The sequence below is a fragment of the Eupeodes corollae genome, chromosome 3 (assembly GCF_945859685.1).
Source record: "Eupeodes corollae chromosome 3, idEupCoro1.1, whole genome shotgun sequence".
Taxonomy (NCBI): Eukaryota; Metazoa; Arthropoda; class Insecta; order Diptera; family Syrphidae; genus Eupeodes; species Eupeodes corollae.
The window spans coordinates 72,527,752-72,551,560 of NC_079149.1; the positions used below are offsets into that span (position 1 = coordinate 72,527,752).

Genomic DNA, 23,809 nt, shown 5'->3' on the forward strand with positions numbered 1-23,809 from the left:
AAAAAGGGGTCAACACTGTTGAATGTGGCAAGCACTCGGGAAACCAACCAGGGAACGAACGGAAGAGTGGCGAAATTCGTTCCACCAGGGATGCTCTGAACCACTCCCAAAAGTAAGCGACGATTCCAATATCTCCACCAAAACTACTGACGCGGATGTTCCAACCAAGATTTTGGAACGAACCACCCATGTGAGTCCGGCAGATGTTGAGGCTCATCCTGCTGAAACTCATTCACTGAAATCGCTTCACGAAAGGAAAGTTCGTTACTACAAAACTCGTCAACGAATTTTCGGAACTAGCCATACGAACAATGTAGCCAGCTTGCATATCCAGAAGTGTCGAAGTCGTTTTCGAAAACGAAGAAAATTTCGAAAACAAATTTTAGAATCCATCATTTCTTCAAATACAGATGGAAGAATGTACGCTTGCGTCCAATTAAATGGTGAATCTGTTTTTGGGTTGCTAGATAGTGGAGCTTCGATATCGGTATTAGGCAACGACTGTTGGGAATTGGTCAGGAAGATTGGTTCGGAAGTAAGGCCATATAAAAATGTTGTGCGAACAGCTGATGGCAAATCGCACAATATAGTCGGCTACTGCGAAATTGAAATTTCATATAATGGTCTTACCAAACAACTTTCTTTCTACCTAATTCCCAATCTTACCCAGAAGCTTTATTTGGGAATGAATTTTTGGAGAGAATTCCGACTTATGCCTCAAATATCGGAAATTCAAACTGATCTCACATTTGATGAAGATGAGGTGAACATTAAAGACGAGGCTGAGCTGATAGATCTCTCTCCAGAACAAAATCTAGAACTAGAAAGAGTCAAAAACTTATTTCCTAACTTCGTAGTGCTAGGATTAGGAAAAACGAACCTTGGATGTCATGTTGTTGACACCGAGAATGCCGCTCCTATAAAGTCTCGACACTACCCGTTGTCTCCAGTTCGTCAAGAGGAAGTTTATAAAGAATTAGACCGCATGCTGGAGCTTGATGTTATCGAAGTTAGTAATTCCCCATGGAGTAGTCCGGTGGTATTAGTGAGGAAGCCAGGCAAGGTTCGTTTATGCTTGGATTTTCGTAAAGTCAATGCAGTTACCGTTAAGGATGCGTATCCATTACCACATGTGGAGGGGTTACTCAGCCGGATCAAAGACACAAGATTTATAACTGGTATAGATCTGAAAGATGCTTACTGGCAAATTCCTCTCGATGAGAAATCTCGCGAGAAAACCGCATTCACAGTTCCGGGTAGGCCTCTTTATCACTTCAAAGTGATGCCTTTTGGGTTGAGCAATGCGGGCCAAACGATGTGTCGGGTGATTGATCAAGTAATACCTGGTTCTCTTCGCGAAAATGTTTTCGTCTATCTGGACGATCTTCTGATTTGCACTTCCGATTTTGAGTCCCACATGCGCATCCTAAGCGAAGTAGCTGCTTGTCTACGTCGAGCGAATCTCACTATCAACCTCGATAAAAGCAAGTTTTGCATGCGAGAAATTAAATTTTTAGGATTCATAGTTGGTCAGGGTACATTGCAAACGAATCCTGACAAAATCGAAGCTATGATTAATTTTCCAGTACCTACTAGTGTCCGACAAGTTAGAAGATTTTTGGGAATGACCGGATGGTACAGGCGGTTCATAAGAAATTATGCCGACTTGGCAGCACCACTAACAGACTGCTTAAAAAAGAAAACGAAATTTGAATTGACACCTGAAGCCTTAGAGGCATTTCACAAGTTGAAAACAGCACTTTCATCTACACCAGTGCTAGCGCAACCCGATTTCAATAAACCATTTACGATTCAGTGTGATGCTTCTTCAGAGGGCGTGGGTGGTGTTCTCTTTCAATTGGATGAGGACGACAACGAAAAACCGATAGCTTACATGTCAAAGAAGCTAAACAAATCACAGAAAAATTATACGGTTACTGAGCAAGAATGTCTTGCAGCCGTCCTGAGCATACGCAAATTTAGGCCCTACGTTGACGGATTACCTTTCACCGTAATAACAGACCATTCTAGTCTAAAATGGCTAATGTCAATGAAAGAACTCAGCGGCAGACTAGCCAGATGGAGCTTGGAACTTCAAGGTTACAATTTTAAAATTGAACACCGAAAAGGATCCCTCAATATAGTGCCTGACTCGCTGTCCAGGATGGATATGGAAGAGATTGCTGCAAAAGTAACCGCAGAAGATGAAACCTTGATGTGTGGTGAAATTGACCTTAATTCGGTTGAGTTTGATTCGACACAATATTCCCTGCTGAGAGAGAACATCAACTCTAATCAGTCTGAACTTCCTGATCTAGTAGTATCAGGAAAATTTATTTATAAAAGGGTTAGGTTTAGGACAGGTGAAGTAGACGAGGAGGACTCGTTATGGCGACTTTGGGTACCCGAATCACTAACGCAACAATGCATGGAACTGGCACACGATACTAAGTTGAGTTGCCATAGCGGTTTTGCAAAAACCTATGCTCGCATCAAATCTAAATTCTATTGGCCTAAAATGCTCAAAGATGTGAAAACTTTTGTGAAAGAGTGCGATATTTGCAAAATGGTGAAAGCCCCAAACAGAACTCTTCGCCCACCTATCACGACACAAACAATTACTGAAAGACCCATGCAACGCTTATATATAGATTTTTTAGGTCCATATCCTCGTACGAAACGAGGTAATGTTTATGTCTTTATTGTTGTAGATCATTTCACGAAATTTACTTTTCTAAAGGCGATGTCAAAAGCAACATCTTCTAGAATCATCCAATTTTTAGAAGTTGATATATTTCATACTTTCGGCACCCCTGAAAAGATTCACTCTGACAACGGACGTCAGTTCGTATCCAAAGAATTCAAAAAATTCTTGGCGAACTACGGCATACAACATGTGCGAACGGCTTTGTATTCTCCGCAGGCTAACATTTCCGAGCGGGTCAACCGCAGTGTACTAAGCAAGCTCAGAGTCCTGATATCGAAAGAGCAAAACGACTGGGACACACATCTATCCAGTATAGCTTGTGCTCTCAGATCCGATATCCATGATTCCTTAGGTTGCCAGCCATACTTCGCCCTTTTTGGTCAGACTATGGTGAATCACGGCTCATCCTACCAAATTTTGCGCGAATTGAAAGCTTTAGGAGACCCAGAGATGTTAGTCCTGCCGAATGTACTGAAAACCGCGCTTGCCAGACAGACGATGTCAGAGAATCTTTTCAAGGCACACGTTAAGTCCAAAAATACTTATAACTCTAGAGCAAAGCATGTAACTTACCGCGAAGGACAAGAAGTTTTTCACAGGAATTTTGCTCAAAGCAAGTTTTCATCAGGAATCAATGCCAAACTTCTTCCCAAATTTGTAAAATGCCGAGTCCGGAAAGTTGTTGGCAACTGCATGTACGAGTTGGAAAGTAGAACGGGAAAAGCTATCGGTATCTTCCATGCGAAAGACATTCGCCAGTAAAATCCTAGAATTAAAATAAAACATACCACAAAGTATCTTGTCGTGTCATATATTGTTTAAAAAGTACTTATCTGACTAATTCGCATGTTTTTGGGCCCGGCTAGATGATCCTTAAGTGGGTTCGCGTCCCACGTTGGTTTAATGTTGACGAAGACAAAGATCAATTTTTTAACTATGTTTACATTCTTAGAATATACATTTTTCACTAAACGCATATCATATTCACAAACACATAATTTGACTTATTTGCTATTTATTTATTTCAACACTTAACGATTTTATACTGACACAACACCATTATGCTAACAAATGACTACATATTTAATTATTTATTTATTTACTATAATTGACGATAGACTCAATTGAATCAATTTTTTTATTTTTTTTATTTAATGACTAATTCATCGGAAAATGTATCCTCTTAATTCGTGCACCAACTTTAATTGACCGTTTTGATTGTTAACATTTTTTTATTTAATATCCCGTGTAATACATTAATGACTTTAATTTATTTATTTTTCATTCCTCTTCGTGCAATAATAATCCGAGAAGTAAGCAATATTACACAAAACGATTTTTTTATAACACTCGACTTGCAATGACAATATCCCGACGGCAAAACGCATTTTTTTAATTTTTTTTGATTTTAAGGTTATTGAACTCTGTAAATTTCACGATTTGTAAACAGAAGATCGAACGGATTTTTTATTATTATATTCCTGTTGTATTGCTATTATGTAGGTCAAATTAACGGAGCAACCATATGATTGTCTCCCTCACACTTCCGTTATCCCGTTTTGATGTACTATAATTGCTTTGTTTACATTTGGAATTGAATTTTTTTTTGTCACATTTTGTTGCAATTAATTGCAAAATAATTAAATAATTTCGAAGATAGTTTCACACATATCAAACTTTAACTCGTATAAAATGATGAACGACACACAATCCGATTTAATATAGACAATCTACTCGGTGATTCGCATCTATATAGCACAACGACGCGCCGCGCAGCTCCGCCGCCGCCGGAAAGACTTAGCCAAATCACGACTGTAGGTACGTACGTGGGTTCGTTTGCATATTTCTGGCAATATCCTCGCCAGAAAAAAGCAAAGCCCTGTTACATATTGACCATTTATTTACCTTCTTTATTTATTAAATTATTAAATTCTCAAAAGACTACGACAACAACGACAACGACGATGACGACCGACGATATAAACAAAAAAAAATGATCGTAATTCTTGACTTATCAAACTGACATAAATGACATCAAGGGTTACGATATTAGGAGTCGGTAATGCAGGTCAGATTTAGAGCTAAGGATAGGTTCAGAGAGTGAGAACGGGGACAATGAAATCAATGAGAAATCTCAGTGAGATATCTGAGTGATAAATATTCTTTTGGGAGAATGGGGGATGATAGGGCATCAAATGTATCCAGAGAACTGGTTGGCTGAATGGTATTTGCTAATTTAGCACAAAATGTTGACGGTTAAAGTGTAAATTTGTTTTACCACACAAAAAAAAAATATAAAAAAAAAGAAGGAAACTACATAACTTGGAAAAGCAGTGGAATTCAGAGACAAAGGAGGTAAAGAAATAAAGAAGATATACGAACAATGTTTCAATGTACATATGTATATAAATATATATATTATGTATGTATGTATATAGATATAGATAATTAAATTTTTTTTTGTCATAAAAAATTCTAGGAGCTTGAGTTTGAGGAGTTCATAGACAGGAAGATTGATTTAAGTTCCCTGTCTGGAAAAAAAATCCAGTTAAGATAAAAACCAAAAAAGAAACTAGCCGCATATCCAAGAGCGTTGCAGAAAGCGGAATTGGAGCGAACCGGTAGCCGTGGGTGATAAGGCTCCGGTAAACTTAACAGTTTGAAAAATCGAGTTCGGTTCAAATCGAGTTAGATATGCAAAAATTTTTTTTTATTTCATTTTTCGTTTTTTTTTTTTGTTTTTTACAATCTATAATTAATTAATTCAATAATTCAAATTTTTCTCGAAGTGGTCATAGTAAAAATTCAAATTCAAAAATCTAATCAAAAATTTTAATTGCGCGAACCGTGTGTTAGTTTTCAATCCGCGATTAACTTATTTGTACTTATATATATATATATCGTGTGTATAACAAAGGCACAGAAAAACGTGCACAAAAAAAAAAGAAGAAAAAAGTGATACCTCCTTATTCTCCTGCAGCAGTGGCCACTACGAACAGAAGGACAAGGGTGAGTTTATTTTTAATTTTTATAATTGTATGCACAAATATACCTACAGATATATATACGCACAAAATTTCTTTCGCGAGGGCGGTACAAGTGGGGATTAAAGTTTTATTCTTGATTGTGACAAAAGAGGATTGTATATCCCAAATTTGCGAATAAATCGAAGACGGGTTAAGATTTTTTTTGATTAAACTTCGAATTGAAAACCGGCCATTAGAGATTTCAAATTTTTTTATTATTGTACTTCTAAATGTAAATTCAATTATAATAAATCTAAGATTTTAATAACCTGAGTAAATGAAGAAATACAACTTAAATGTATATTTAATTCATGTTTGAAATAAAGTTGAAATGATAATGGTGAACTAATTTTTTTTTTGTAAGAGGATGAGAAGATGAAGCAAGAATGATAAAGAGATGAAGACATGAAGAAGCCTAGTCAAGGGGTTGTCCTGGCGAGGGAGGCAACCGTGGTAGGGTGGGTAGAGGCGACATACTCGCGCGTAAATCGACAACTTTAACGCTCAGGCCGGAAGTTAAATTTTTTTTTTGTAATCGTCTTAGGTTCAAGAACCCATGGCAGAGCTAGCTAATGGGGCATATTTCCGGCAAGCTGAACCAAACGGCAAATTAGACGGTTACATAAGATAATTTTGTAAAAACAATTTGGTAGTAACGAATTGCAGTGTGTTTGCTACGAACAATGAATAAATTGTTCGCACTCAACTTAACCTCAAAATGATATAACTCTTGTTTTGTTTGTTGAAAAGGGTAATTATAAATTGACAATTCGTCGCTGTCTGCGAATAGATATAAAGCTGATGTGAAAGGAAAGTCAAAATTTGCGAACATCCACAGCTTTAGAGGTTGCTTAACATGACACTTCCAATATGACATTTCTAAAATGGCACTTCTGTCATATGCAGCTGTTTGAAATCAAGAAAATTGAATTTATCGCGGACTTAGCTTAAGCTAGGCATACACGATGAACATGCTCATCGAGAGATAATTATTGGCATAGAGGAAATATATTATCTAGAGTCCCGACTTAATGGGTTTGCTCTCTTTCGGCCTACAAGCTAAATTGGGAGGATTTTGTCCATAAGGATAAACATGTGTAAGTGGTCCCGTGCATTTCTTATGGGACCAAGCCATTATGAATGTAGTTGTTATGGAATTTGTGCACACATTGCTCGACCGCGGGGGAAAAAACTATGAGGTGAACTCAGACGTTCAAAAAAGAAATCCGTTGAATTCAAAAATAGAAAAATGAATGCAATATTTTTAGAAAAATGAATTTTACAACTTCTTTTTAGTGAAAACTGTGCTAAAAATAATATTTGAATGCTTTTGGCACACAAATTCTATGTATTTTATGAAAAATTTCGCTAAAAACAGAAAAAAATCGTGCTGAAAGTATAAGCGCACCCTAGAACTGTAATGCGAACGTATCCCAATTTGAGTTATGTCAAGTTTTGACAGATCAACAGCGAGGTGAGTATTTTGACAATTCTACGAAAATGTAAACAAACCAAAATTCAGTATCAATAAAGCAAATGAAGGTAAAACAAAATTGAAAATATTAATTTATTGAAATAAAAATATATATTGAATTTAATTAAATCCTCAGATAAAGAAGAAACCAAGGGTTACGTTGCAACAAGAAAAGTGGAAGGAAGCGCGTAGGAAGCCAGCAACGCCGACATATTTATTGTGGAGTGAATAGGTACAAATTGAAGGTAAATATTGTGTTCATATTAATTTTTAACTCAAATTATATGAATATTGTTTTGTTTTGTTTTTTAGTAAAAAATTACACTGCTCAACAAGACTGGCGATCAAATCGCTCTATTCTGATGGCTTATATCCTCATTGTTAACCCTGTAGGAATGAGAAGGGCCGATTACAGCGAAGGGATCGATGTCGCAGAAGTCTGAAAAGCTTCCCTTTGCAACCTATCTGACATGCTTCATTTGACGAGATGGGTATACAAGTCGAGAGTTGTTATAAAGTTGAGGAATCTCTTTACTTGATGGTCATTCATAGCCAAGCCAAATACAAATACAAGTTGAATTAATTGCAGCGTGTGATAGCAGTAGCACATTCACGTAATGTGCCACCATCTTTGCAATGCAAAGCACTTCTTTCAGCCAGCTACGGATAGCCGAAAGATCGCAATGAATGCAAGTCCTTCCTCATCATGTGAACAATAGTTAATTTAATCTACAGTCAATTTTTCAAGACAATACCTACCACCGAGGATTGGGCAATTGATCTGTTTCACTATGTTCTTTTTTGCAGAAATTCACATTTGAATATCTTCCTTTTACATTTTTTATCGAACTCTGTGATGTAGTTGGTGAGGATGTGTTTATAAATAATAAAATAAGAACTATCTTAATTTTCGATTTTTCTAATTTAAATTGTAGGTCTCTGGAATTCAATCGAAATACCTTCTTTCAATTATGATTTATTGCTTTCAATGCCGTCAATATCTTCAATTCAATTCTGCCTCTTGTTAACAACGAAGAAGGAGACAAGATCGGAAAATTTGCTGGCGATGGTATTTGGCTGGACGAAGAAAAAACGTCGCCTTTTTCTCTTTATCAGTTCTTTTTGAAAATGCCAGATTCTGAAGTCGAGAATCTTCTCAAGTCGTTCACGTTGTTCAAGTAGTTTTATTCCACTGGAAGAAATTGCATTTCTCATGGAACAACACAAAAAACCACCAGAGAAGAGAAAAGCACAAACGATTCTAGCTGAAGATATGAGGTGATTTTTAATAAACAAATAAATCACTTCTTTTAGCTTTTTAAGTTTTTCTCTTTCAGAGGCGGATCTAAAAAGCCGAAAAAGTCACAGAAGCGCTCTACAAGGCAAATGTTGAAGGACTAGGTGAACTGAACTACAACTAAATCCTATCGTTAAGATTTTTCCAGAGCCTGGACTATCCATTCTTGATCTGGCACTAAAAGCTTAATGTTTTACAACAGAGAGTAAGTGAAAAGTGTTATGTTTCTGCTTGAGGTAATTTATTTTATAATTAAAAATCTTCTTTCAGCTGATACGATGAGAATCATCACAGCTGGGGGTTCTATAACAAGCAATAGCGAACTCAAAACTTCGCACTAACATCACATTAACTCATCACCGCAAACAACAGATACCATTTATATCTATTAGTTCAAAATGTTAAATGTCTCCTTTTTGTTGGCAAGGATGAGCTTATGAATAAAAACAATTTGTTTAGCTTATATCCATATTCAATTTTACATTAATTAAAAGTCATTAATAATAATATTGTATTCTTTTTTGTGATAAAAATAAATAATTTGAATCATTAAACATGTAGACTCCCTGGTTTGTTAATCATGTTTATATATTTTTTTAAATACAATAAAATTAATTCAAATATGTTTTTAAATTCCATTCGGCACTCAACGTTATAATTGGTGGTAATTGTGATGATTTCCAAATCTACAATATTTTTTTAATATTTCGCTTAAATTTGTTTCGTACTTTTCATTTAATCAAATTTATATGGTTTAAATGGGCGGGTAAAAATTCCAACGAACATTTTAGTTATGTAGGTCCCATTTTGTTCAAGGTACGAGTTGTGCTGCCCCCAAACAACCGAAATGGGATGTTTTATATTGGCTAATCCGATAAATTTGTACAATACCATTTGTATATTCTTCAAAATTCACTTGATTCAACCGAATTCAACCCCTGAAGAAAAAAGCACCAACATCTTTGAATTCAAAACAAATTCCTTTATTATTAAAGTAAAGTAAATCATAAATAATTTTGAATAAAAATAATCCTAGTCAGTAAAGAAATAGTAGAATATACAATATATACAAAATTTACACTATAGCTCAAAATAAATAAACAAGTTGTTTGCAAAAAAGATTAATTTCTAGATATACATAGAAATAAATTTAGGCTTCAATTGACCAACTTTTACAAAAACTTTCGATGATAATGCGTGTTTTTGCTTTCTTTTCGGGCGTGTGTATGTTTTCACAAAAGTATATTTCATCAAGAAACTAAGGGTAACATCATCGCCTGGTTTCAGTCCTTCTTCAGGTGTGAAGTTCAATTTGATTGTTACTTTATTGGACTTTCTTCAAGGTGAAACTATAAAATAAATAAGAGAAACAACATAGAATAAGAATTTACAATTCGATTGTTATTTACTTTGGTTCCTTTCGTTGAACTTTTATTCGAAGTCGATCATTCGCCGTTGCTCTTCCTTGGTTGGCAGTTTCATAATGGTTGTGGCCATATGGTACATCGTTGGGTTAGTTAGCTTAAGGATCAATTCAGTGGACGTGCCAGGCTTCAGTGGCTTTTCACAACGCACAAGCAGAACGTTGGGCACATGGTAGTTAGCAAGCAATTGAATGCGATACTTGATCGATCCTGGATGGTACTCCGGCTTGATGACATTGTTTTCGCATTGTCGACAACGCAGAGATCGCTTCCGCTGCGAATGGAGGTTATTCACTGTGAATAGTTGATCGGCAGGTTGACCATGACGCTGCTAAATTGTCGTGACTATAAAGAAATTAATTTTCATTAACAAGGAAATTTTAAATGGAAGTTGACTTACTTTTTTTGATGTTGATTTTCTGTGTGCAAATCGATGGATTCCACTCGCCGACATCGTCAGTAGCTGCCGAGAGACTGATCTGAATCTGTTTGGCTTCTTGGGGATTCTTGTCGGGCCAGCTCATTTGCCTCCGAATGATTGCCACCGTTAAGCCAGTGCTATTCTTAGGAGCAAAATAAATGGATTCGTTGTAGATTTAAAATTTGAACTCTCTTACAGTCAAGGTTGGACAATTTTTGAGTATTCCTGCGATTGTATTCTAAGAAAATCGCTGTAGTATAAGCTGTCAATAAAACGCTCACTAATGTAGCAAAGGTCGCCCACAATGGTGTAGCGCAGCGGGCATGTTCAACGCATATGAAATTTATATTTGAACTGAATTTGTATGGTAGCATACTATAAAAAAGTTACAAAACCAGAAAAAATTCTCAAATGCATTGAACGCTCCCAAAAAAAAAGTGAAAAGTCAAAAAATGAAATGGGTTTCCCCCATCTGTCATCTCAAATGTAGCTTGCAGCGTCGCCAAAAGTTAAAGTTGAGTCAACTTGCGCTGCAGCTACTGCTACAGCTACAGCTTCTCATTGTGTCGATGTATACTATTTTCGTATCTTTTAACTTTGACAGTGCTACAGGCAACAGCTACAGCTACACCATTCTGTTCAAGCAGTTACACCTAGAAGATGAAGATTAAGCTAGTTGACTACGATATGAATGTTTCGATACGTACTTACACAATTGATGGAGAAGGGCATCAGCGGTCGACTATTGCATGGCAAAACTTCCACTTGCATCATTGACTTGGTGGTGTTGTTTCTAATGGTTTTGATGGTGACACCTCCGCCGTCAACGCCTGCGGCAGCTCTTGCCATTGAGAAGTACATACAAAAACAATTTGTAGCATCTGTAGTTAAACACATTGATATTATTTTGTTAAGATAAATATAATATACATAAAACTTACCAGCAAATCAGCGCCTTGTTTGGTTTGCTTTCCAAATTACTTAAAGAAAATTGCTTCCTGCATTTTGGCAATATCTAAAATGAAAAGACAGACTATAAAATAAATCCATTATTGTTGCACCTCCTTCACTGCAATTTGACTTACTTTTTATTCAATGAAGTGAAGATTGTATATACCCTCCTCATTATAAAGAATTTTGGTCTGAAAAATATCAAATTATATTAAAAATCAAAACAATTAACAAAAACTTACTCTTAAAATCCGAAACCCATTGTTTTGTTTTGCAAAATTGATTGTCATTTTTGACAGGTCACAAAAATTCCATAAGTTTCTTTTTAGCCCAATCCCCCATTTTGCTTTTTTTTCTCCACTCACATGTATTCACCGATAGAGAATTTGAGAGAGTTCACCTCGAATTTGGGAGAGTTCACCTCGAATAAAATTTGAGGGTGTTTCAGGTAGGACGGGTACCGGTCGGGACTCTAGATAATATATTTCCTCTATGATTATTGGAACGAATAATTTTACTTGGTTCAGAACTCTTTATATTTATTAAAAAAAATGTTTTACATTTTTGCTAAACATTTTTTAAGTTTTCTTTTAATTAAAGTTTAAACACAACAAAAGTCTTGTTCAGACATTTATAACTTTTCATTGAATTGGAAAGTGTATTCTACTTAGTACACACTTTTAAATGTATTGAAGTTACAAATTAACAATTTCTTGTCACTTTGAATCAAAAAGACCTCTAGGCCCCTTTAAGAATCACGGAAAGAGTACTATAGTTTTCATACTATAGTTTTCTCTTGTTTTTTAGTAACAACAAGCATATTCGTTTCAGAAAGAAGTTTACTTGTAAGGTTATTTTACGGTAAAACTGTATTTTTTTAAAAACGTATAGTAGCTATAATTCTGTCTGAAATACTTCGCCAACATTACTTAATTCTTCTTTTAACATATAAACTTAAACAAATTAGAAAGAATAAGAAAAGCAATTAATTTATTTTAATAAGTTAGCATTATATAATTATACATTTTGAAACAACTTAGGTTAGGTTAGGTTATAGTGGCTGTCCAAGATGGAAACGGACACACTTAGGCCAGTGTAATGGCCCATTGTGATACCACATGAATCTTGAGGCTTCCTCCTAAGCTCAATGGAACCAGTTAGAGTCCCTTACGAAACGTGAGAGGCTGATTATACTGATATGATTTAGATCGTTTAGATCGTTAAAGAAGAATTCTCCTAGGTAATTCTTGCGTTTTCGAGCTAGAGCAGGGCATGTGCAGAGAAGATGAAGAACCGTTTCTTCCTCTTCCTCGTCCATACAGCTTCTGCAAAAGTCATTTGAGAATACGCCTAGTCTCGTGGCGTGCTTTCCTGTTAGACAGTGTCCGGTTATGACACCTATTATCGAGCTTATATGCGATCTGCTTAGAGAGAGCAAGCACCTTGAACGTTTTAAATCCAGTGTTGGCCAGATGTTTTTTGTGGCTTGACACGTGGTGATGTTGGTCCACCTGGTGCCTGCCCTCCTCGCAGCGTCTTGCATTAGTAGCAGTTTACAAGTAGCGAATGGTATGCCAGTACTTGCCAAACGTGGTAGGATGGGCTGTAATGTACCGTTCCTGGCGAGTTCATCAGCCTTACAGTTACCTGGAATGTCTCTATGGCCCGGCACCCAGCATAGGTGAATATTAAACTGCTGCGCCATCTCCATTAGAGATGATCGACAGTTATGGACTGTTATAGAGTTTGTAGAGACAGAGTCCAGAGATTTGATAGCGGCCTGGCTGTCGGAGAAAATACGGATATCAGATGTTGATATCACGTTTTCCTTGAGCCAAGACAAGACTTCTTTAATCGCCAAAAGTTCCGCCTGGAACACGCTACAATGATTGGGAAGGCGGAATGAGAGACTTAATTTCAGTCGTTCAGAGTACACACCACCACCAACCCCTTCTTTGGTTTTTGAGCCATCTGTGTAAAAGTGGATTGACTCATCCTCTAAGAATGTCCTATCCTCCCAAAAAGATCTGGTAGGTATAGAAATCTGGAAATTCCTGTCGAATTGTAGTTGGGGGATGGTGTAGTCTGTGTGCTTTGGAATTGATTCTAAGTACCTTAGAATTACGGAGTGGTCAATGTTGTTGTTAGTCCACTGCGACGAAGCATTGAGGCGAATAGCCGAGCTTGCAGCTATTTGTTTGCTAAATATGTCAAGAGGTGTAAGGTAGAGCAAGGTGTCCAGTGCTGCAGACGGGGTCGTGCGAAGCGATCCGCTTATACACAAGCAGGCTGAACGTTGGACTTTATTTAACTATTGAAACAACTTAAAAAGATGATATTTTATGGACCCATTTCTTCTTATTAGCACTACATCAGTTTTCTTTACAAGTTTATTACCTAAAAAAAAAACATACATGTACGAAACAATAGCACAAAATACAACACACTTCTAATCCCATCCGATTTAATTTATTATCCCTATATTCTGCATTAGATTTAGTACATTTTTTCTTAGCAACAGATGTGTCAAATAAGCACTGTACAATTAATTATTCGTATTTTCTCATCAATTCGTGGTGAATAAACTTTACAAGTGGTGAATTGACTATAGCAGTGATAATAGCTTTTAGGAAAATCAGAATGACAGATTGGTTTCCGGTCTTTATAAAGAGAGTCTTTGTAAAAGCTATGTTATTACATATTTTGTGACTCGTGTTTGTGTTAAGTAGAGCTAATACCTCAATATGGGAAATGAAAGTGAATTCAAGTGGACGAAGAAGCCAACGAAAGTACAAATAAAAGGTATCTATCAAAATAATGCACAGACTTAAACACTCGAAAAGTCTTTGTGTAATAATGTGCGCATCACCGAATGCCACTTCAAAACAAAATAGCCGATTAATGCTGATTCTTACTCTGTGTAATAGTAGAGTAACAAACTGAGTAAACTGGGCACGTAGAGTGTAGACTCGAGCTAACCATAGACACACCATATATGGTGTCTCTATGGAGCTAACATTAAATATCGTGTCGGGAAGCATTTCAGGACTATTAACATGAGAGCGACCAGTGACCATTGTGACATTCCTATTACATGGCTTGTTTTAATTCCTTTTTACAGATGCACACAAAAATTTGAATGAAATTTTGTATTTGTTGAAATGTGGATAAATTTTTTTTCGTAAAATTCTCTTATTTTGGCATTGAAAAAATAATTTCTTTTTATATATATTTGAATAGTACTGTCATGAAGAGGAACGCTCGGCCTGACATCTTTTAATGGACTTTCTAAATAGTTCGTTCCACATGTGGAATGTATTGTGGTGGAGTAACAAATGAGCGAGATTTCAAATATAAAATAATAAATTTCCAGATTACTAAAAGAAAAGAGAATAGAGAAGGATGTATACAAACTCAGCGAAAGTTCGAGGGAGGCAATGAAAAGACATTTTTGTAATAATTTGTTATTTATGATCTGTATAACGTGGTTTTTGATTGATTTTCGAATCATTTTGAAATGAGACAAATATTTTTAAACAATGTCAATAATAGTGCACACATTTTTTTAAAGTTTTTTTTTTAAACAATATAAAAAGAATGGCTTATACAAAGTAGATTAACTTCCGATTTGTCGAATTGAATATTTTGACATATCTCAACAATTCAAGGTCCTTAGAGTCGAAATAAAATATTTTATGAGTGATGTCTGTGCGTGTATGTGTACGTATGTTCGTGTGTCTCTACGTCCGTAAGATCGAGAATTTTTGTTCGTCGTCCATATCTCAAGAACACGTAGATATCGACTTCAAATAAATGTTGTTATACAGAAAATAATGCAAAAACATGGGGAAAGGACTCTCAAAAAAATTGAGCTTGTTTTTTTTGCCATAGCAATTTAAAAAAGATGAACCAATGAGGCTAGCGACTTGAGTAAAATTTTAAATTATATGATGTAACGTGATACCAAACTAGTATATTCTTTGGAAAAAACGTGTTTTTTGTAAATAAAAAAAACTAAATAAAATAATTGTCCCATCGAATATTTTACGAACAAAAAATGATTTTATCTCCAAAATAATTGTATGCAAAGAAAAATAACGTTTTTGATATCTGGTAAAATTTTGAGAAAAATCGAATTGACACTTTTTGTACAAAAAATAAAAAACCTAAGAAAACAGTACTAAAACTTAGTAAAAATTTACTTGCAACTCATATGCCTTTACAAAAATTAAAACATAGGCTTCAAACTAATTTTATTTCACATAAAACAGTGTTTTCGACATTTAGATAATTTTTATAAAAATCAAACAGTCAGTTTTTTTATAAAAAATTTAAATCTACAAAAAAAAAATAGTAGATACGCAAATAATATTCAAAATGGCCTCTTTTTTTAATATATGTATATTGAAAATACATTCATGTTTAAATGGTCACTTATTTAAAAACTCTTTTTGGTTGATGTCATGTTAGAACTATATAAATAAATCAATAATAAATAATAAATAATACAAAATATAATTATAATAAATAATAAAAAAAATAATAATAAATTTAAATTTACAAAGATTTAGTTAGAAATAAAAAATTAAGTTAATTTTAATTTGAAGTGTATTTCTTCAATGTTAAGGTTTGTTGATCTTAATTATTAAATTTAATTAGTATAGTGTGGCCATACCTTAGTTGTTAAATACGGTGATACTAGTGTTGTCCATATTTAAACTTTTCGCAATTTTTGTGCAGCTTTTAATCATGTTTTTTTTTTTGTTAATATAAAATACTAAATAAATCCCCTGAAGAAGCTGTAAAACAACTGGCGAAACAACTGGTATTGTAAAACCAAGATGGTTTAGTTTTATTTTATTATTAATCGCATCCAACTGATTGATCATCAAAGCCCAAGAAACAAAAAAAAATTCTCATAAATCTAATTCCCTAAATTTAGTCAGATTTTGTTATTTTTTTGTTATTTGTGTTTTGAAATATTGGGGGGGGGGGGGTAGGTAGTACAAGTACAATATTTTATAAAGAAGGCGAAGTTTTACTTAGATTTAAAATTAAGATTTTCTCCAAAATTGAAATAAGATTTTCATTTCAATGATACTTGTATGTACAAATATGTGAATTGAAATGAAATTATATCGACTACACAGCTTTTTTAAAATGGTTTTGTTTGTTTGTCAGGTGCAATTAATAATTTATGTTTCACGTTACAAAAAATGCCATTCTAATTTTAACTATAATTTTTTTCATTAAATCAAGTTAAGTCTACAAGGAGACAATCATTTTTAAATTTTTTAATTAAAAAGGATCGTTTGTATATTGCCCTTTTTCCTAATGATGCAAGAAGCTATTACACTATCTTTAAAAAAATTTCCGTTTTTAAATAACTAAAATGAGGGTGAGGAGAATAGTAGGTTCTCAAACTAACTTTGTTACTTTCTTGGTTTAATACATTAATTTAACAAAATTATTCCCTAGAAACTTCCTTACATTTTTATCTACACAACAACCTGCCAACTTAAACAGATACTATAGTGCTTATTTATGTACCTATTTAATCCCTGGACCTATTGGAAATAAATAAATATCACATATTTTGTCTAACCGTGTGATTGTCAACGTCTTAAGCATTGACGCTGTGAACGTTGACGGTGCATTAACACAGAAAATTTAGATGTTTTTTTGACGTCAGAGAGTCAACGTGTTGACCCTTTGAGTTGATTATTTAATTCTAGCTTAAGTCATGGCTTAATTACTAGCTATATTTTGGTTGAATCTCCTCAAAACAAACGTTTAAACAAAGAAAAAAATGCATTTTAAAGTGTTTTTTTTTTAACCAAAAATGTTCTCAAAACGGACCTCTTTTAAAATGTGTACGGCTGCGGTCAATTGAATTAGAAGTATCTGTATTTTTTCCCTGACAGAGTTCTCTTATATACTGTGGGTTTATTTCCCCGAAATTCAGGAAAAAAACAAATTTAAGTTCTAAAAATAAATATGCGTTACTTGTGATGCAATATTCCTTACTTGGGGTCTCCATTGAACATATCCGATGACAGGACTATCGGCTTGTCATCAGGTAATCCAATAGAGACCAACAATCCAACATCCAGTCCATGATCCGGTTACGGCAGTTTGGATTTTTCGAGCGGATCAAAATCCTGTCATCAAATTTGACGTTTGTGTTGTATGTAGTGGTGAGCGTTCATTTCACACAGTCTTTTTGAAATTAAAATTTCATTTCGTTTAAATTTTCGTCGAGTGCGGTCATACCTACATATTTTGTACATTTAGTGAGTTCAATTAATAAAAGAAAAGTTAAATATATTTAACTTCTTATATTGTTCTTTTTAACTACATAATATGACTTACCTGTTTTAGTAAGCTATCGACCGATATTCTACAAAAATTATTATAGTCTGCACCGTCATACCATAGTAAGTCCTTGAGTAGGTGCGCTTCCAAATCATGAAGTTCCCTTACATCGAGGAGAAATGGATTCACCCAAAACCTGTGTTTTCTTTTATCCTCTTGAATAGTTAGCTGTTGTAGTTCCTCCAGCTTTTTAACAAGCATTCATTTTTTTTAAAACGCTAATTTTTATTTACTCAAAAGCATTTTTTTATATAATTTGTTTGAAATTTAATTTTGTAAAAAAACAACTACCGGCACAAAAATTAAATCAACAAAAAAGTAAACAACACATTGACCGTTGTGTCAAATGTGACATTTGAGGTTGCTCATGGCAAGACATAATATGCTTAGTCAAAAAAAAAACATTGGATTGCGGAAGATAAGTTGGATTGGATTTTAATCTTGTGGAGCCTCAGAGTTAGTTTGGAACTTGGAGAAAAGTGGCGGAAAGCAATTTCAATTTTGGAAAGCTTAGTGCTTAATCAAACTAACGCCTGAACTACGATTCTAAATACTAAAAACCTGCAAACAAACCCAATTTAATAGTTGTGCCCACAAAAGAGATGAACAGATTATCCATCTTTTTCCTTGACGGAAATTAATAAAAAAATATTTATTCTGTTGGTCGCCGGTGGTATTCTCGGTTAAATTTGTGTCAAACTTTAAATATAATAACAGTTATTGTCACATATAAATTTGTTAAAAGTGATAAAAATATATTTTTTTTAATGTGGTCTACCCAAGTTCCCATACCATCAGTCTAATTGCGTTTTCTACGCAACTTTCTACTGTCAAAATTGTCAACTACTGCGGCTGCTGCTCATTTTGTCGCTGTTCATTGTTCAAGAAAAACTTAAATTCTCCTTGTTTGGTTGTGCAACTTTGATTTCTATGTGTTAGCGTAAAAAGTTGCAAGCAACTCCGTAGGCCAGTGGGTGTTGAACAGACCAAAACAATAGTTCTCTTACTCTCTAAGAGATGTCTCTAAACCGTAAGTTTTCTTAACGAAATTGAACTAGAACTTTTAGTTAAATGGCGCTCATCTTATTTCCGCTCTTTTCCAACGAAATCACCAAGCAAAATGCAGCAAAAGGTATTTTGTCTTGCCAAAAAAGACATTTCTATTTGATAATTTCTGTTAAAAGTAATTCTTCAGATATATAATTTAACTTTTCTTTCAGAGACGTGAACCTATTCACGCAGTTCAGGTTTTCGGACGCAAAGTAAGTAGATTATAAGTAGAATATTGTCATAATGCACGTGTTTATAAAACTCAATTTTAACATTTTATTAGAAAACTGCCACAGCAGTCGCTTATTGTAAGCGTGGTCGCGGCCTTCTTCGAGTTAATGGGCGGCCCCTGGACAATATTGAACCCAAGGTTTTACAATACAAATTGCAGGAACCTCTTTTGTTGCTCGGCAAGGTATGTTATCGAAGACGAAATTATGACATTTACTAAATACTTAGTGATGATATCAACTTATCCCGAAATTGAAAATATCTGTGAAAATATTACACAAACTGAATTCTGAAGCATTACATTTTGCAAACCTCTAAAAGTGATATCTATTTAAATTCATTAAATATCTTCCAGGAAAAATTCGCTGGTGTGGATATTCGTGTTCGTGTGAGCGGTGGTGGTCATGTTGCACAAATCTACGCAATCCGTCAAGCTATCTCTAAAGCATTGATAGCTTTTTATCAAAAGTGTAAGTACCAATAAATAATTATTTAATTTCGGATCCTAGTTAGGGATAATTGCTGTAGTGGACTCCTTTACAATGGTTTTGTATTCAATTTGATCGGTAGTTTTATAATTTAGGCCGTCTGAATCAATTTCAATAATTTGAGAATCAAAATGTGTTACTCGAAATGGCTGGTGTAAAGCCAGCTCTATTCTAATCAATTTTATTTCTGTTTATACATATATGTGTAAGCGTAAGCAGATCGTCGACCAAATCTATTCTTTCAATTACAAGACATGAAAATCAGCTGGAGCTTGTGAGGCGGTTTTTGTAATTGGCTTCAGAAATCAATTTTTAAACACCCTGCCTCATTACTGGAGGTGTAAATCATGTCCTTACCGTTATTTTATTTCATAATAGAAAAGGTTTCATCAGATAACAAGCCAGCTTACACATTTCCAAAAAAAGTTATTTTTTGTACTAATATAAAAAACTTAATTTACGATAAACAATCCTTTATAATCCAGATTTTCCTTATGAAGCAAAAGTTTGCCACTCCTTTGGAAAGATGAAATAAAGGAAAATCAAAAACCAAGCTTTGCACATACCAACCAATTGAAAACCTTTTAAATAGGACATTTGGGTGATGCTAAAGCTACAAAGTATTTTATTTTTAATTTGTAGAGGTATTTTAAAAAATACAGGCTGATATAAATTTGTAGTAATTATAATCTAGCAAAAATACGTTTTTTTTTTTTAACATAGGCAATTATAAAATAAGGTATTTATGATACATAAGTTTCTTTAATTAAACCAATATCCTTGTATCGATATTAAACCTTGTCGGAATAACGTAGTATCCTGAAATAAAATTATAATTTTGCATACATTTATAGTAGCAATTCGAATCTTAACAATATCTTTTAAAATTGTATTCTAAATGAATACCTACATGTAGAATGATACGCTTTTAATCTTGAACAGACATTTCACTATCGTATGCTGCGAAATCGTTAAAAGGATAACCAAAACGATATTTTTTTATATACCTTGTTGCAAGATTGAAATGTGTAAAGCTTTTCAAAAACTAAACAATCCTTTAAGAACCAGATACCTTCGAAAAGATGAACAATTTATAACCCGTTAAATGGGTCATTTGGGTGATGCTAAAGTTGCATTTCTTATCGATTGAAATATTTGACAAAACTTTTGCGTAAATTATTTTTGCCTTACCTAGTAACTTTTTTCTCTCGTAAGTGCTTGCACTTTGCAAAAAGCTCATACAATTTCAAAAATTTGTTTCAATCACAAAAGCATCATTATTTGATTTTTTGGTAATCTCCAAAAAACAAATAGAAAAAGATTAAAACTGAGTCACGAAAATTAATAACAACTTCACCTATTATCGCCTACCGTACTCGCAATACGAAACAATTTTCATTTAAACTCATTTTTAAAAATTTAGTTTTATGGACAACTAGAATGATTTAAGGCAGTTTTATCCAGAAAATTTTTAGATTTATTATTTTAAACTGAAATTTGAGATTTAATTGTGTATTATTTTTTTTAAGTAATGATAATACAAATCTAGTTTAATGCATTTGTGAATTTAGTGTAGGAATAATATGTACATATCATGAACAAATATTATACGGAAACAGTCCTTTATAATCCAGATTTTCCTTATGAAGCAAAAGTTTGCCACTCCTTTGGAAAGATGAAATAAAGGAAAATTAAAAACCAAGCTTTGCATATACCAACCAAATGAAAACCTTTGAAATAGGACATTTGGGTGATGCTAAAGCTACATTAAGTGTTTAAAAGTAGTTTCTTCATACAAAGGCTGAAAGGGTCTAGCACTTTCAAATGTTTTAAAAAATGCTAAGGTTTATTAAAATACACTGCCTGAGTAAAAAAAAAAAGTAATTATAATTTAGCGAAAATATTAGGCAATTATGATAGATGTAATTTTAAAATAAGGTAATTATGATATATTATTTTCTTTAAGTAAACCATTATATATATATCTAATGTAATTTTGTAAGTCACTAAGCCCTAGTTCTTAACGGACTGTTGCGCCACCCATTATTTATTTTTAATATAGTATACCTAAAGAGGCCAGCAGCAGATAAAAAACATTTAAAACTAATCGTGGACGTACAGACGCCCTGCTTTTTATAGATGACTATCTAAAGCACTGAGCTCCAAAAAACATGCATTTTTTAAATCTTAACCAGACTGCATAGTTTTTCTCAATTTATTTCATTAACTACATATATTATATAAAAAAAATATCTTACTATACACAGTCCTTTATAATCCAGATTTTCCTTATGAAGCAAAAGTTTGCCACTCCTTTGGAAAGATGAAATAAAGGAAAATCAAAAACCAAGCTTTGCATATACCAACCAAATGAAAACCTTTGAAATAGGACATTTGGGTGATGCTATAGCTACATTTTGTGCTAAAAATTTTGTTTTTTTAAGTTTGTATAGGCTGAAGGATCCTGCAATTTTATTTGTAATTGTTTTAAAACTGCTTCGTAAAAATAAACATTTAATCCATCAAACTTAGAAGCAGCGCTTTAAAAAATGTCGATTTTCCGCATATTGCACTTAATCTAAAAGCGTTTCAGGTTATAAATGTAGTTTTATTGATTCTCCGTATATATTTTTAGAAATTCTTTAGGACGATAATTCTGAATTCAAACAGTTTGGCATGCGTTTTTGTTGTTAAATAACAAAAATTACAGCTTATTTTTTTTAATAAGTTGCGTTCTATACAGTGATTCTGAATCCTACTTCTTTTTACAGTTTAAACCACTTTTAATCTTAAAAAATCATTACCAAGATTGAACCTTACATCCAAATTTTGAGGTCGACTAAAGGACAAATAGTGGAAATATCGAAACATGCTAAAAAAAACAGGGTTCTGTCGTAGACATCTGGACATTGTTCTGTACTCTACGTTTTGCTTTTAACTTTTCTTTTCACCGAGCATACTTGCTTTTCCTAAACTGAATTTTCCAAACCATCCATAATTCTATGCAATTGGTCTATCCTTATTTCTATATCTAAACCTATGGCTGGGAAAGAGTTCTTTTTTCTATTATTTCTGCTATGATTGGTACATGTATTTGTAAATTGTACTACTTCATTGTGAATTGTTTAAAATTAATTTCAATTGTTCCCATTTTGTTCTCTTATTCAAAATTTTAATAATGGTTGTAAGTCACTAAAATAAATAAAACGAATTACGATTGGTTGTTATGACAACGTCAAATTAATCTAATTTTCTTTGGTGGAAACACCTCATGATTTATTTTAAATCATTTGCCTTAAATCTGGGATTATTTTTGGTGGAAACGTACTATAAGCTTACAAATTTATTTTTCTATTTTTAAACCTGTCTGATTCAAAGTTTATTAAATTCATAATAATTTGTTATTCCTTTCTTAATTTTATCTGTTTTCATAGTAAAATAAAGATATTCTCGAAACATGCATTTTCTGAAAACATGTACATTTTAGTACAACTAAACTTTATTATTATCTATTAATAAAGTACTAAACACATTTTATTTTTACTTACAGACGTTGATGAAGCATCAAAGAAAGAAATCAAAGACATTTTGATTCAATACGATAGAACGTTATTGGTAGGTGACCCACGTCGTTGTGAGCCTAAGAAATTCGGAGGTCCAGGTGCTCGTGCCCGTTACCAAAAATCGTACCGTTAAGGAGTCATCTAATACATTTTTTTTGTATTTTATGTGAAACTGATTTTAAAGCGGTTATTAAAATAAAATAAAAATATAAATTGTCGTTTTTATCACAATTTTTATAATTATTTCACTTACAAATTTATATCGTATATTTATTTATGTAAGTCATATCTTTGGTATCGCTGGAAAAGGAATAGCCAGAAAATTACACAACTTAAATTAGTAAAACAGAGCTTAAGGGTCATTCGGTAAAACGATCATCGTCAGACGATATCGTTTCGACGATAGTTTCACTTCACGTAAGACTATAATCGTCAAAACGATAGCGTTTGCTCAATAGCTAGGTATCGTCTGCTATTAATTTCTGTTGATAAGTAAGCTAATTGCATTGAAAATGTTAAGTTTTTCTTACAAAACGAAAATACAAAATCAAAAAAATAAATTAGTACGGTAACAAAGAAAATGAATAGATGAATCCCCTTTCTCTTCTAACCCATATGTATTTTTTTGTATATACAAAATATAAGTATACGAGTATAAATAAGGAATCTTTCTTCTTTCTATGTTTGAAATGCAACGGTTTTTGTATCGCTCTTACACAGAGCACTAATCCAAAATAGTTTCGGGATCAACAAATATTTTGGAAGCCAAGTATTTTCCCCTGTAGATAAAATGGAGTCTTAT

The 23,809-nt window shown here is 33.6% G+C and overlaps 1 protein-coding gene and 2 long non-coding RNA genes across 3 annotated transcripts; 2 read left to right on the plus strand and 1 right to left on the minus strand.

The window, feature by feature from the left end:
- Positions 1 to 7,322: 7,322 nt before the first annotated feature.
- On the plus strand, positions 7,323 to 9,092 carry LOC129951271 (uncharacterized). Its single transcript, XR_008782166.1, has 5 exons — positions 7,323 to 7,452; positions 7,520 to 7,941; positions 8,015 to 8,072; positions 8,143 to 8,709; positions 8,775 to 9,092. It is a non-coding gene; the product is annotated as an uncharacterized LOC129951271 (long non-coding RNA).
- Positions 9,093 to 9,555: 463 nt separating this feature from the next.
- Positions 9,556 to 11,238, minus strand: LOC129950987 (uncharacterized). Its single transcript, XR_008782121.1, has 3 exons — positions 10,329 to 11,238; positions 9,914 to 10,273; positions 9,556 to 9,853 (listed from the first exon to the last, which is right to left on the minus strand). It is a non-coding gene; the product is annotated as an uncharacterized LOC129950987 (long non-coding RNA).
- A 7,455-nt stretch (positions 11,239 to 18,693) lies between these two features.
- LOC129950986 (40S ribosomal protein S16) lies at positions 18,694 to 23,238 on the plus strand. The gene is made up of 5 exons (XM_056062967.1): positions 18,694 to 18,807; positions 18,896 to 18,937; positions 19,009 to 19,140; positions 19,312 to 19,426; positions 22,995 to 23,238. Exons 1-5 carry the CDS (start codon positions 18,796 to 18,798, stop codon positions 23,138 to 23,140), a joined length of 447 nt encoding a protein of 148 aa, XP_055918942.1. The 5' UTR covers positions 18,694 to 18,795; the 3' UTR covers positions 23,141 to 23,238.
- Positions 23,239 to 23,809: the final 571 nt, after the last annotated feature.

Excerpts from the sequence above, each read along its gene's own strand:
- LOC129950986 (XM_056062967.1), top strand. Across the intron at positions 19,141-19,311 it reads CTCTTTTGTTGCTCGGCAAG|GAAAAATTCGCTGGTGTGGA; the intron begins GTATGTTATCGA and ends AATATCTTCCAG. Across the intron at positions 19,427-22,994 it reads GATAGCTTTTTATCAAAAGT|ACGTTGATGAAGCATCAAAG; the intron begins GTAAGTACCAAT and ends TTTTACTTACAG.